The sequence below is a fragment of the Tarenaya hassleriana genome, unplaced genomic scaffold, assembly GCF_000463585.1.
Source record: "Tarenaya hassleriana unplaced genomic scaffold, ASM46358v1 Cleome17, whole genome shotgun sequence".
In the NCBI taxonomy this organism is placed as follows: Eukaryota; Viridiplantae; Streptophyta; class Magnoliopsida; order Brassicales; family Cleomaceae; genus Tarenaya; species Tarenaya hassleriana.
In genome coordinates, this window is record NW_010965122.1 from 1,083,161 (window position 1) to 1,098,542 (window position 15,382).

Here is a 15,382-nt window from a genome sequence, read left to right on the forward strand (position 1 = left end):
CCCCCCCCCCCCCCCCCCGAGGAACAAAAATGTTAAGTAAGTTCTGCATTCATCTTTTGTATTAGACGTCGGGTTTGTCTTGTTTTCCACCATTTTTTTTCAGCCTAAGGTTCGAAATGTTGTAATTTTCACTCGTGTTTCAGATGTCTGGCATCAAGCCATTGTCGGGTTTGAGTCTTGCAGCGGCTTCAATGGTTCTTCAACCAGGTTCGATTACGGGTGTTAGCCAAACCCTAGTTTCCGATTCACGGGTTTCTGAGGGGGTTTTGAACAATTCCATCGGCTATCCTTAGAACTAATTAAGAAATGTTCCGGTCTGGGATTCGCATCAGTATACCCGCCGGACTCAAAACAGAGGAACACTGCAACAGTTCAGATGAACTTAGGGTTCCAAAGGTCTTGACAAAGGCAGCCTAATCAAGATTTTCTATTCTGTAATTGATCAATGTTGAAAGAAAGTATCGTCCTTGTTTAATGAAACCCCGCTAAATGATTTGTAATTTGTTCTTGAAAACGCTATTGAAGAGGTTGCATATGAGCGTTAGGGGCCGCCAACTTTCTCAAATACGCAATTTGATTTATATATTGGTAGACTGCAGATATCAATTAAAAAAACTGGAAAACATCAATCAAAGTATGAAGTGTTGGAGTATTCATTTTGTTTATATCATATTTCAACCATTTTGATTTGATTTTTTTTAATCATTTCAGATATTATTTTTAAAAAATAGTTTGGTTTTAGAAGAAAAAATCAATTATCCAAATGATTCCAAAACATTATTTTTTTTAAAAAAAAGAGGAGTTAATTACAAATTAATGATCATGGTTTATAAACCCTACAACTTTAATCAAGAGTTAATTAGCGTGTTACATTGTTTGTCCATGTCCAAGCTCACCGGATCTGCGTCCTGCCTAACGACCAGAGACCCGTGTCCTTCACTGTTGTCTGAAAATTAAAATTAAAAATAAATAAATTGCGAAGAAACAGATTTGTGCCCATCTAAATCTACTGATCATAAAGATCTGGAAACTTATGGTCTGAAAGATTTTATCAGAATTCAAACCTGCGTCTTCACAGACGGGAACACGTTCCAGAAGCGCAGGGTCTCATCCCCTGCCCCCGTCACGATCATCTATCAACAGAAAACACTGCTCGGTTATACGAAATGTGTTCACAGAGAGGGAGGGAGAGAGAGGTGAAGATCATGGACCTGGCCATCGGGTGAGACCGCGAGGTAAAGGACCCTCATACTGTGACCGGTCAAGGTCGCAACCTGTAGCCAAAGATTGATACTTGATAGTGTAAGTCGAGTGACAGAAGAGCAGAGATGATGGAACACTTGTTTGGAGATGTACCTTTGCCATGGATGGATACTTCCAGAGCATGATTTCGTTCTGAGAGTATCCGTGAGTGCTCACGATCTCATTCACGTTCTTGCTCCACGCCAGATTGCATACCTGTTGCCCAAAAACACAAAAGCTTCACAGGTGTCGGCTATCCGAATTTTTTCGGTGTATCCGACCTCAGCTTCATCTATCATAGGTTTCTTGGTCAGACAATCCGATCTCGGTCTTGTGAGGTTCGGTTTTCGCATTTGGGACCCGCAACTTGCGAGTCAGGCGGAAACTCGAAATTTCGGGTCCTGTGCCAACCCCTGGCTCGGGGAGGTGTATATAAATTTTGAAACAGCCTAACAGTTGTGTCATTGTTACCTGGCTACCGGTGTCAATGCTGTTCAACTGATTTCCACTGGTCGTGTTCCAGAATCTAATGCACCTATCAGCGGTTCCGCCTCCCGAAACAAGGAGGTTGCTCTGGTGAGGCGACCAGGCGATTGCCTTAACCGCAGCTGTGTGTTCGGTCAGTTTGAGAATCGGTTGCTTGGAATGATTGTTCCACACCAGAAGCTGCTCGAGAAACATATTTCAACACGTAAGAAAAATACGGAAACTTTGGACCCGAGATTCGCTTTCGATCTAATCGTACCTGATTGTCGTTCCCACCAGACGCGAGCTCTCTATCGTCATGCGACCATTTAAGCCCACAGACCTCAGATTTATGTCCCACGAGTTTGCTGACAAAGTCGTTCTGAACTCGGATATCGTGTTGAAGAATGTTTCGATCTCTGCTCCCTGATGACAAGATCCTGGAGTTCCACGCCAAGACACTGGTTCTTGTCTGGTGTCCCCCCATTGTTCGGACTTTCTTACATTGCCTTCCATCCCATACCTGCCCGGAAAGGAAACGAACAGATATATGTAGATGTCGATTTACTAGCATAGTTTTGTACATGAACGAGAGAAATACTTGCAGAGTTGTACCTGAACTTGACCGAGACTTGTACCGACCGATATGTACGAACCTTCTCGAGTCCATTGAACTGAGCAAACGCTATCGCTAGGACCCAGGTCGCATAATTTCGTAACCTGACAAGAGATTCACATCGTTTATTTTTCTTTCAGATCGTTATCTGAGAAAGTGAAATGTGGAAGAGAGTAGTATCATTAAGACACGTACTTTGCTGTTAGAAGCAGACCAAAGGTAGACACAGGTGCCAAGCCCGACCGCGAGCACATTCTGTGAGCTCCAGTCCACGAGGTTCAGGTAGAAATCATCCTGAAGTGAAGGCGCATCCAAGACCTGGAAAAATCACATCAAAGCATACCTCAATACTCACTCTGAAGTGTATGAACTGATATCTCTGTCTCAGAGTCCTGTTCAATTGAGCTAACCCTAGCGAAATCTGGAACAAACCCAGAAAAGGGCGGATTCCATTCATGGCTAGAAGTAGTAGCAGATCAACACATTAGAGTTAAGAATTCGAGTTCGATCTGCTTCCGAAAGAGAATTTGGCTACCTTGTGAGGGGCTTTAGGGACTTTTCGTGGCGGTTTAGGTGGAGGAGACGACTCGCAGGAGAAGCCATTATCGTTTCCGAGAATGGAAGGTGAAAACGGGGAATCAGGCCCCGAATTCGAATGCTCTGTCTTGAATCGGAACAAGTTCGTGCTCGGACTCATCGGAGAGGCGACAGATCCTTGAACACCTGCAGGAGACAAACAAGGAGAACCAAAATCAGGTCCAAAGAGCTCGGATTTCAACAACCTCGAATAGGCTTCGTTGCCTCCCTCTTTCACCGGAGACGGCTTGTCGGTGAGTCCGAAGGTGTGGAGCCTCGAAGAGGATCTGCATGGTATGAATCGATCGCTGCAGGTTGATTTTGAAGGTGAAGACAAGCTCGAGATCCCACGGAACGAGCTCGAGAACGTCTCGAGCCGAAGCGAGGCCTGGTTCATCCCGGAGGGCAGGTTCAGGCCGGATTTCTTCTCCTGCGGAGATTCCATCTCGTCGGTTTTTCTGGGTTTCTGTCGGAATCTTGATTTGTGTTCGTCGGAGAGAGAAGATCGAAGAAAGTGAAGGAGATGATCGAAGGAGGAGCTCTCTCCGTATTTTTTTTTTTTTTTTTTTTTTTTTTTGCTCTTTTGAAAAAAAAAGAGCTCTCCAACGGTCAAATTTTTGTGGAGGTTAGGGTAATGAATAATGATGTAGGAGCGGGATCTGAGTATATATTACCAAACTATATATGTACGTATGATTTGGGATTGATACAAAAAAAATAATATAATTTAAAAATATAAATTTTATTCTATTAACACAACAAAGTTAGAACTGAAACCCCGTGAAAAAAACATATGATGGGCTCAACATGGGCCTCATATGAAGGCCCATAAAGATGCATAAAGACTTTGTAAAAATGGGCTTTTTCCTTTTGATCCTCTTTCGCAGCAGAAAATTTTGCCGATTTCGCTTCACAATAAATAAAAATTCAACTGTTATGAAATCGGAGAGATATAAACGACCCGAATATTAGATCGTTTAACTATAACCGAAAAGAGTATTTTGGGAGAATGGAGAAAGATGTATTTCTTATTGATTTCTCTCTTGAAAGTGTACAAATGAAGGACCCCAAATGACCTATTTATAGAAATCCCAAAGTTAATGTTCACGTATACGGTCGGTGTGAACAGTACCGTATATATGAACAGTAAGTCGGTGTGAACAGTAACGGTGGGCTCCACCATAAATATATTTTATTTATAACACTCCCCCTTGGAGCCACCGTTAGTAAAAACACAGTTGCGTGTTTCGGTGCTGCCTCGTTAAAACCTTTATCAGTAAAACCCAATGGGATAAAACCTGATAAAGGAAAAAGAGTACAGCTACACGCTCCCCCTGAACAAGAGATCAAGGATCCCGTAAATGACGCATTCCAATATTATGTACATGCTTCTTGAACACCATCGTCGGGAGAGCCTTGGTGAACAGGTCTGCTGCATTGTCACATGATCGTACATATCTGACTTCAATCTCCTTATTCTTTTCAAGCTCTTGGGTATATGCGAAAAACTTCGGGGGAATATATTTTGTTCTATCACTTTTGATGAAACATTCCTTAGTTTGTGCAACGCACGCAGCATTATCTTCAAACAATATTGTTGGCGTTGTGTCAATAGGTATTCCACAAGCCTTTTGAATATGTTGAGATAATGATCTCAACCATACTGATTCTCGGCTCGTCTCATGTAATGCTATGACCTCGGCATGATTAGCTGATGTAGCGACTAGGGTCTGCTTTTGAGAACGTCAGGCTAGCGCAGTTCCATTGATTGTGAAGACATAGCTTGTTTGTGACCTGCCTTTATGTGGGTCTGATAAATATCCTGCATCTGCAAAACCAACAATTTCTTGTTTTGTGCTTTTAGGATAAAACAACCCAAGATCAATATTTCCTTGAAGATAACGAAATATATGTTTAACCCCATTCCAATGTCTTCGTGTTGGGGCAGAACTGTATCTTGCTAATAGATTGGTAGCAAATGATATATCCGGTCTAGTACAATTTGCAAGATACATAAGAGCTCCTATTGCGCTTAGATACGATACTTCAGGACCAAGTATCTCTTCATTATCTTCGCGAGGACGAAATGGATCCTTTTCAATGTCCAATGTTCTATTAACCATCGGGGTACTAAGTGGGTTTGCCTTATCTATATTGAATCGTTTTAGTACCTGTTTTGTATAATTTGATTGATGTAGAAAGATTCCATCTTTCAAATGTTCTATCTGCAGCCCAAGACAATACTTGGTTTGTCCAAGATCTTTCATCTCAAATTCCCCTTTTAAATAAGTGGATGCATCATGGATTTCGTGGGGAGTACCAATGATATTCAAATCATCAACATATACAGCAATAATCACAAACCCAGACATTGTCTTTTTGATAAATACACATGGTGATATAGGATCATTTGGATATCCATTTTTCAATAAGTGTTCACTCAAGCGTTTATACCACATACGCCCTGATTGTTTTAGCCCATATAATGATCGATGTAACTTGACAGCACATAACTCTCGTGGTTTTGCTTTCAATGCTTCGGGCATTTTAAATCCTTCAGGGACTTTCATATAGATACTCGTGTCAAGTGATCCATATAGATAAGCAGTAACAACATCCATGAGACGCATTTCTAAATTCTTTGTAACTGCAAGACTAATTAGGTATCGGAATGTAATAGCATCCATAACAGGAGAATAAGTTTCTTCGTAATCTACTCCTGGTCTTTGGGAAAAACCTTGTGCGACAAGACGAGCTTTGTATCTTACAATTTCGTTGTGCTCATTTCTTTTCCGCACAAACACCCATTTACATCCAACAGGAGAAACTTCTTTCGGTTTAATAACAATATGTCCGAATACCTTTCGCTTATTAAGCGAATCTAATTCAGCTTGTATTGCGTCTCTCCATTTATTCCAATCTGGTCTCTTTTGACACTCCAAAATAGATCTGGGTTCTGGATCCTCATTTTCATCGATTTCCTTTGATACATTATAAGAAAATATATCATCAATCTCTTTGATTTCTTTTCGATTCCATAATGTACCATTACTGATATAATTGATTGAGATCTCATGATTTTCATTATCTGGATTTATACCACCATCACAACGTATTTCATTTCTTTGATTTGGAACGCTTTCCTCCGAATTGAGCATTTCATTTTTCTTGGGCCCTTTGCTCTTTGGGGGTTTTTATCCTTAGAACCAATAGGTCGTCCACGCTTCAGGCGTGTTTTGGAATCGTTTGTCGAATTTTCTTTCGTTTGTTCTTTCGGAATTTCAATCCGTGCAGAAACATTTGCATCATCTATATATGATCTTGTTACTCTAGTTGTATCTGCAAACGCATCAGGTAACTGATTTGCAATATTCTGCAAATGTATAATCCTTTGAACTTCTAGTTCTCGTTGTTTTGCTGGGGGATCAAAGTGGGATAATGATGGTGTACACCAATTAAGATCATTTTCATTTCCCACCATTCTATGATTTTCTCCCCCTAATGGTGGGAACTCATTTTCATTAAAATGACAATCAGCAAATCGAGCCGTAAAAACATCTCCAGTTTGTGGCTCCAGATATCGTATAATGGATGGCGAATCATATCCAATATATATTCCAAGTCTCCTTTGTGGTCCCATTTTTGTCCGTTGTGGTGGGGAAATCGGGACATATACTGCACATCCGAATATTCTTATATGCGATATATTAGGTTCTTGACCAAATGCTAATTGCAATGGAGAATACTTATGATATGCACTTGGTCTGATACGAATCAATGATGCAGCATGCAAAATAGCATGTCCCCACACAGAAATGGGTAATTTTGTTTTCATTATCAATGGTCTGGCAATCAACTGAAGTCGCTTGATTAATGACTCTGCCAACCCATTCTGTATGTACATGTGCAACTGGGTGTTCAACATCAATACCCATTGCTACACAGTAATCATCAAAAGCTTGTGATGTAAATTCTCCAGCATTATCAAGTCTCACTTTCTTGATCGGATACTCTGGGAACTGTGCCCTTAGTTTAATTATTTGAGCTAATAATCGGGCGAATGCCAGATTTCGCGATGATAAAAGACATACATGCGACCATCTGCTTGAAGCATCAATTAATACCATAAAATATCGAAATGGTCCGCATGGTGGATGAATGGGTCCACAGATATCACCATGAATTCTTTCTAAAAATGATGGTAATTCATACCCGATTTTAACTTGTGATGGTCTAATTATTAACTTTCCTTTGGAACATTCATCACAAGAAAACTCATCCGATTGAAAAATCTTCTGGTTTTTCAATGGGTGACCAAGAGAATTTTTGATAATTTTTCTCATCATGATGGCACCTGGGTGACCCAACCGATCGTGCCAAACTTTGAATGTATCAGTAAACTTCTGGTTTACTATAACATGTGATTCAATCACATTGATATTAGTATAGTGTAATCCCGAGGATAGAGTGGGTAATTTTTCCAACACATACTTTTATCCCGAATTGATTGATGTGATATGTAAATACTCAGTGTCGTCCTCATTCATAGTTTCAATATGATATCCATTTTGTCGGATATCTTTAAAACTCAGTAAATTTCTTTGGGACTTGGAGGAAAATAATGCATCTTTTATTATAAATTTTGTTCCTCCTGGCATAATGAAATCAGCTCTTCCAGAGCCTTCGATTATTTTTGCATTTCCAGATATAGTAGTAACATTTCCTTTGTTTATTCTCAGATTCGAGAAATATTTTCTGTCTTTCATAATTGTATGTGTTGTAGTACTATCTGCCAAACATATATCTCCTCCTCGGTCCGCAGTTTTGGCCATATTCGTTTTCTATTCAAGAACAGAACAACATTATATAAAAAAAGATATATTAATAACGGATAATATCATTAATAACTTATAAAGTAGAAATAGTCATATAAGACACAACAACATATCATATTTATACATGAGAATGCATATGCAAATAATATTGATTATATGAAGTAAACAAGTATTTATATAGTTTATTCATAACCAGCTCCATCTTCAGGATGGGCAAAAACATCAGCGAGGTCCATGTGTACAAAGTCCTTAGCACCACTAGCATCATCATCATAGTCGCTTATGACATGATTGGTCTCGATATCTTTTCCTTTTGTTTCTTTAATCGACTTTTGGTAAAGGTCCACCAGGTGTTTAGCAGTGCGACAAGTACGCGACCAATGTCCCGTCATTCCACATCGGTGGCATGTACTTTCTTTCATCCTCTTGTTCGGATGTCCATATGCTCCCCCTTTATTATTGTTAAAATTATGATTTTGGGATGAATTTCCTTGATCACCTCCTCTGATCCATCTTCGGCTGGCACCACGACCGCGCCCTCGGCCTCGGCCTCGGCCTCGGCCTCTACCTCGAAAATAACCACGTCCTCGACCATTATAAGACATAGCATTCACTCCGGGGAATGATGTTTTTTCTGTAGCATTCATTTCAGGGAATGGTTTGTTTTCTGTAGCATTCGCTTCAGGGAATGGTACAGATCCAGTCGGTCGTGATGCATGGTTTTTCATTAACAGCTCATTATTCTGTTCTGCCAATAGGAGACACGATAAAAGCTCCGGATATTTTGTATACCCCTTTTCTCGATATTGTTGTTGGAGTATAATGTTCGATGCATGCATTGTTGAGAAAGTTTTCTCCAGCATCTCATTTTCGCTGACTGTTTCTCCACATAATTTTAGAATCGATATGATACGGTACATTGCCGAGTTATATTCGCTAACATTCTTGAAATCTTGAAATCGGAGGTGCATCCACTCATATTTTGCCCTTGAGGAGGATCACCGTTTTTTGATGATCGAAACGGTCTTTTAATTTTAACCAAAGATCTGCAGGATCTTTGATTGTCAAATATTCATTTTTTAAATCATCATGAAGATGATGTCGCAACAGTATCAGTGCATTTGCCTTATTTTCGTTTGATGCGCCTTTTTCTTTAATAGTGGTACCAAGACCCTTTGATTCGAGATGCAATTCAACATCCAATTGCCATGATAAATAATTGTTTCCCGATATGTCGAGGACCTCGAACTCGATATTGGTCATTCTTGCCATTATGACTAAACAAAAAAATACGCCATACATTAGTTTTATTCATTACCATGGATAATGCAACATAGTGAAATACATGATTACATATAAAATTGCTATAATTAGTAACAATAAACGAGAGGTAAGACCGCAACGCAAATTGAAAACAAAAGCGGATCGGGATTTTTATCAAAGAAAATACTAAACGTTGCTACTAAAATTGCAAAAACAAAGAGAATTTTGATGAAATTCATCTTGAGAATTTTTTTTCGTGGGAGAAGAGAAGAGAATGGGATGATTTAGTGTGAGTTTTTGAGTGAATGAGTGAGTGTATTTATAGGGTAAAATTCATTATTCGTAGCCGTTGGGGAGGAGCCAAAATTTTGATTTTTTTTCTTTCCTTTTTTTTTAATTGTAGCCGTTGGAGTTTTTTTTTTAATTTTATAAATGATTTTAATAATTTATATCATACAACTATATAAAATAATTTATCAAAACGAATTGTTAAACTATTTTGTAAAATTAATTGATCATGCTATATATATAATTAACTAATTATTGAGGAAACAAATAATTTATAATTAATATAACGATATATAAAAAAATTTATAAAACTTTAATCGTAAATTTTATTACTAACACATTTTTTTTTGTTCAAAACATTTTCCGTATAAATGACCATCAATATTATATATGATAATATTTTGCATGATGAATATTTATAATTTATATAGATTAGATAATATAATTGTTTATATGTGGCGGTATTACCATATGCAGAAGTAAAATAATTTAGGCGGCATTGCCGTCCATAAAGAATAAACACAATAGTTTATTAGTAAGTAAGGCGACACATCCATCCAATATTAACAATTAAGGCGGCATAGCCGTCCAATAAAAGATAAATAATTAAAGCGGCAAAGCCGTCCAAATTAATAATTAAGGCGGCACAGCCGTCCAATAACGAATAAATATTTAAAGCGGCATAGCCGTCCAGATTAACAATTAAGGCGGCAGAGCCGTCCATAAATAATAATAATAAAGGCGGCATAGCCGTCCATAAATAATAATCGAGGCGGCATAGCCGTCTATAAATTAATTATAAAGAATATCGGTATTCATATATAGCTTGAGGTAATTCCACTCAAGCATCAATGAATACATATATATATATCATAAGATTGAAAATATTTGTATTAAAGATAAGTTATCTTACCTTTAGTTATAGAAGAGCGCTCGTGCTGATAACGTGTTATGAATTCGGAGAGATATAAACGACCCGGATATTAGATCGTTTAACTATAACCGAAAAGAGTATTTTGGGAGAATGGAGAAAGATGTATTTCTTATTGATTTCTCTCTTGAAAGTGTACAAATGAATGACTCCAAATGACCTATTTATAGAAATCCCAAAGTTACTGTTCACGTATACGGTCACCGTATATATGAACAACTCCCCTATAAATATATTTTATTTATAACATCAACCTCTTTCTTCTGCCAGACCTGAATTTTTCAATCTTAATCCGTTGTGGGGTTTAGGGTTCTTCCTGCTCTTCGCTCGGACACTGCTTCTTCTGCTTTAATCAGGCATCATGACTGCCGAACAAAGGGAAGAAAACGCGGCCAAACTGGAAGAACAGAAGATCGATGTAATGACCTCTTTTTCTTTGTCACTAGCTGTCTCGTGTTGCCTCGAGTGATTAGTCTGGTTTTGGATTTAGATCTCGATTGCGCGTTCGGAAAGTGGTTATTCTGTTTTTTTTTTCTGTAGATGTTGCATATTGGGACTTTCGAGGTTAGATCTGAATCGAGTTCTTTACTTTTTCCTCTCAATTTGTTTTCACTTGTTTTGATTTATGAACTATTCTTGATTCTGGGATTTTCTCATCAATCGGATTTGGATGCATTATTATTAGCATGATATCTTAGCTCTGATTTGTATAGCGTCGGTTCTGTTTTTGATTATTCGTTCATCATTTCCATTTCCGTTTATGTTGTTTCATTCTGATTGATCATTTCTTTTTCTTTTACAGCTCGACAAGCCTGAGGTTGAGGACGATGATGACAATGATGAGGATGAGTCCGAAGACGATGACGAGGCAGAGGGTAAACTGTGTTTTTTGTTTTTGGTTTTTCACTAAGCTTACATGATTCTGTAATATATGTGATGTTCATTTGTTAGAATCCGACAATGTTGACGATTCTTTCCCAAATTTTCCATGCTTACCTTGTTTCTTCTTCATTTGAATTTGATCTGTTCATATTTTTAAGGCTCCATGCTAGTTTTTTTTTTTTTTTTTTTTTTTTTGCAAATTTCTAACGGTGAAAGTCCTAACATCGTGTCTAGGCTACTGTTTACATCTGGACACAGTTAGAGTGGATTTCCATGTTTGAACTTTGATATCACCTAGAAATGGAGTATCAATCGTGAATTGGATTTGAGTGTGTGGAGTCAAAGACAGATGAGTTGTTTATTGCACTTCTGAAACTTGTTCCATGAAGAGATCATTTATGGAGGTGATTTTGTTGTTTAATAATCCCGAGACGCGGTTGTTGTTTTGTGCTAATTTGGGAAGGTACCCATTACAGCATGGGTAATTAGACATCATTCTAGCTGGTCGTTTCGTTGAGTTTTGATGGATGTAACCATGTGTGGTTAACCAGGACAAGATGGGGAGGCAGGTGGTAGATCAAAGCAAAGCAGAAGCGAGAAGAAGAGCCGTAAAGCGATGCTGAAGCTCGGGATGAAACCCATCCCCGGTGTTAGTCGTGTCACCGTGAAAAAGAGCAAGAATGTCGGTACCCCTTTCCATATTACAATCTGCATAAATACACTGACAAGCATATTGATAGAAACTTTGTTGGGTCATTGTTTCGGGATGGCAGATCTTGTTTGTCATATCGAAACCCGATGTGTTCAAGAGCCCGGCTTCAGACACGTATGTGATTTTCGGGGAGGCAAAGATTGAGGACTTGAGCTCACAGCTTCAGACGCAGGCGGCTGAACAGTTCAAGGCTTCCGACCTAAGCAACGTGATCTCAAAGGGCGAGACATCGGCCGCAGCAGCAGAATCAGCATCGGCTCGGGATGAGGAAGAGGCCGATGAAGAGATTGACGAAACGGGTGTTGAGCCTAAGGACGTCGAGTTGGTCATGACACAGGCCGGAGTGTCGAAATCGAAGGCCGTGAAGGCTCTCAAGGCTGCTGACGGAGACATAGTCTCTGCCATTATGGAGCTCACTACCTAAAACTGAAATCTTTTTTCCTACTTAGAAATGGGTTTTCCACTTTTGGGTTTACATGGTCAGATTTGCGGTCTATAAAGGAGTCTTCAGAATTTTGGGTTTCTTCCATTGGAGTGTTGCGTTTCTTTTAAGTGGTTTTGTTTTTGTTGTATCATTATGACAACCTTAATCTTGATGTTCATTTTGCTTTGAGTTCGGTGTATGCTCTTGACATGAGGATTGCAAATTTTGGCTTCCAATATATGAAATGAGTTAAAAGAGTTTAAGAGATATATTTAAGAATTATGATTATAAGCGGGATTTGAGTTCTTGGGGTTCATGTTGGGTGAATTGAAAATTCAGGTTTATATAGATGAACAATTTGAAAGAATATATTAATGAATTTTTTGATTGAATTTTATATGTAAAATGGATACAAATATCAGATTACTTTATCCAAAATCCGAATAAATGGAAAAAAAATTCAATCCCAAATAAAAACTTGGTTTAAGACGTTATCTATTTCCATTCCATACATCCAACCAAACCAAAATATCCCTTGATCATAATATTAAGTGTTATCCATTTCCATTTTATATATTAAATCAGAGAAAACTACTCCCTGTTAAATTGAATAACAACTATGTTCTATAAAAATGGAATAAATATAATTGTTCTAAATGCGAAATACCAAAACCTGAATAGCATGTATAAATAATTGAAAAGAAATAAATATTCCTTTAGAAAACAAGTATTTTCATCAAAGAAAAAACAAATTCGAACCGAATCCGAACAAAAATAAAAATCAAACTGAACAAAAAACCGAATGCATATGATTTTTTAAAACCGAAAAAATATGAACTAAAAAAATAACCGAACCAAAACCAAACTGAGAGCCAAAATGCCAACCCTTTTACTCTTAATGCTTAGCTAAATCCTCCTCCGGACCATATCTGTCTCCATTGCAGAACCAATTTGGAGGACTGTCCGAGAGAATGTTTGTTCTGGCCAAGTGAATCTCACTTCAAGCTAGAACCAAACTCAGAATCCTTAGCTCAAACCATGTTCTTATTTTCTTGAACAAGGAAATAGACCTATCTAGTGAAAGAAGTTCAATACCAGAAAAGGAAACCATTAACACCTGCAAATCAAAGGATTCATTTTACATAAAATGTTCATCATCATCATCATGAAGAAGGATATATCGATCCCCCCGAGCTAATCAAAACTCCGCTCACCGAACTGAAATCAACAACAAGGCCTTCACTTCTCAAGAGCCCTAAGCCTCTAAACCTAAAACCATTTCACTCAACTAGAATGGCATATAGTTCCTCATTCTAAAATGGGTACTTGCTCGAAAAAAGCATTCAGATTTCACAAATGAATCAGCTGTTTCTCTATACATGAAACTGTCTCGGGTTCAAACGCAAATGCAAACCTTTACACTCGTATCAATAGATCCATAAGGTTTAATGCTCATCACAAATGCAAAAACAAAAAACAAACAAGGGTTGAAAATTGAAATCACCCTCCTGTCCTGTCATCAACCGAAACTAAAGTTCGGGACTTGATCAAACTCGAATTTCCTCTATGTGCAGCATTGTGCAAGCTATGTGTATGATCATGAAATAAACATAAAGATCAATCAATCGAAATGTAACCAGAGATAATTTCCTGAAAGATGCGAACCGAATCTCAAGAATGCAATCTAGCTGCTATAGAAGCAACCTGAACCTCCATCTGAGCTGCCCTAACTTTGGCAGCAGTGGCACGGTGGAAGAACTGCTCCCTCGACAACAATCTCACGTTCCTCAAGTACTGATCAAATGGCACTGCCCCATCTTGCAGCGCCTTATCCAAGGAATAGACAGTATCTTCAATGGCTAAGTCCAAAGCAGTACACTCTAACATCTGTTTGGACAATGTGTCTACGCATTCAAAGGCATTATCCACATCCAAATCCCCTAAATTCTTTGTCTTCCCTTCGTTCTCCCTAACCCACGAATCTAGAATATCTGTGTTCATAGAGATAACCTGCAATTGCTGCTCTAAGCCCTCTTTCTCGTCGATCATCTCCTTAAAACCCTTGTTGATCTCCTCCTCTCTCCTCTTCAGAGATGCCTGCAAGCTCAGAAGCCCCTCCGCTTCGCCCTCCTTCGCCCTCCTCATCGCCGCGAGATCACCGTGAACCATCTCCACGATCTTATTGATCGCGTTCTTCTTGTAAACCTCAGCCGCATCATCCGTCTGCTGCTGCGACGGCGGATGATGCTGATGATGGAGGTGCTGCACCCTCCCTCCTCCACCATACGGAGACGGCGGGAACGGCCTCAACGGCGGCTGATCCACCGGAGGCCGCGTGTGAGGCGTCGCCGACGACGATCCATAACCAGATCCGATCGAAGACGACGAATACGCCGGCGAAGGAGACGACGGAGGCTGTGGGCGGCGCTGGGAGTAAAGCGGCGGGTCACGGGCGAAAACGGCGCTCAGCTCGGAGACTAGATCGACGAGATTCGAACTAGGGTAAACCCAGTTCTGCAAATAGGGAACAGAAGCGAGCCCAGAGGGCGTAACGTGAGAGTGAGGGCGCTTAATGATCATGTCGCGCGTGGGATTCACGTAGACGCAAGGAGGGTGGCGAGGGTAGGACTCGAGGAGCCAGATGACGACGGGGATGTTGTAGGTAACGCCCTGAAATGGCATCGGCACTGTGCCGTCAGCTTGGAGGAGGTTGACGGAGCGGCCATCGTTGTGGGTAAACGTCGCAGTCTTCGGTTCGAGGGAAGGGTATGATGATACGAGGTTGAGGAGGTGTTGTCGTATCAACCATTTGGTGCTTTCGGCGTAAGGTAAAGCCGAAGGGCCTCGTTGAGAGAGCACGGAGGAGAGGAATTGCTGAATCTGCTGCGGATTCGGTGGATTTGACGGCGGCGGAACCATCGGCGGCGGCGGATTCCAATCGGAGGTGAAGACGAAGAAGAAGGCGAAGACGACGATAATGAAGAAGAAGAAGAGGAATTTCGTAGAATGGGAGGTTTACGCGTCCGTCTGTGAATTCCTTCGGAGATCTGTTCTTCTTCTTTGGTTTTTCACACAAAATTTGAAAATTATAAATTTATCGTTAATTTAATGATATAATTTTAAAGTAATTTAAATTTTATCCATTAAA

The 15,382-nt window shown here is 39.5% G+C and overlaps 3 protein-coding genes across 4 annotated transcripts; 1 reads left to right on the forward strand and 2 right to left on the reverse strand.

The window, feature by feature from the left end:
- Positions 1-755: 755 nt before the first annotated feature.
- LOC104809907 (protein FIZZY-RELATED 3-like) lies at positions 756-3,524 on the reverse strand. Its single transcript, XM_010536015.2, has 9 exons — positions 2,859-3,524; positions 2,519-2,641; positions 2,323-2,427; positions 1,988-2,230; positions 1,714-1,908; positions 1,357-1,458; positions 1,212-1,274; positions 1,065-1,133; positions 756-946 (listed from the first exon to the last, which is right to left on the reverse strand). The coding sequence occupies exons 1-9, from the start codon at positions 3,342-3,344 to the stop codon at positions 893-895; spliced, it is 1,440 nt and encodes a 479-aa protein (XP_010534317.1). The 5' UTR covers positions 3,345-3,524; the 3' UTR covers positions 756-892.
- A 6,946-nt stretch (positions 3,525-10,470) lies between these two features.
- LOC104809908 (nascent polypeptide-associated complex subunit alpha-like protein 3) lies at positions 10,471-12,427 on the forward strand. 2 transcript variants are annotated; one of them, XM_010536016.1, is made up of 4 exons: positions 10,471-10,634; positions 11,019-11,091; positions 11,650-11,780; positions 11,872-12,427. In XM_010536016.1, exons 1-4 carry the CDS (start codon positions 10,578-10,580, stop codon positions 12,232-12,234), a joined length of 624 nt encoding a protein of 207 aa, XP_010534318.1. In that variant the 5' UTR covers positions 10,471-10,577; the 3' UTR covers positions 12,235-12,427. The 2 variants fall into 2 exon arrangements, with proteins under 2 accessions (XP_010534318.1, XP_010534319.1); XM_010536017.2 differs by lacking the exon at positions 10,471-10,634 and adding an exon at positions 10,718-10,780.
- A 1,155-nt stretch (positions 12,428-13,582) lies between these two features.
- Positions 13,583-15,295, reverse strand: LOC104809910 (protein ELC-like). The gene has a single exon (XM_010536018.2). The coding sequence runs from the start codon at positions 15,151-15,153 to the stop codon at positions 13,906-13,908; it is 1,248 nt and encodes a 415-aa protein (XP_010534320.1). The 5' UTR covers positions 15,154-15,295; the 3' UTR covers positions 13,583-13,905.
- Between the last annotated feature and the right edge of the window lie 87 nt (positions 15,296-15,382).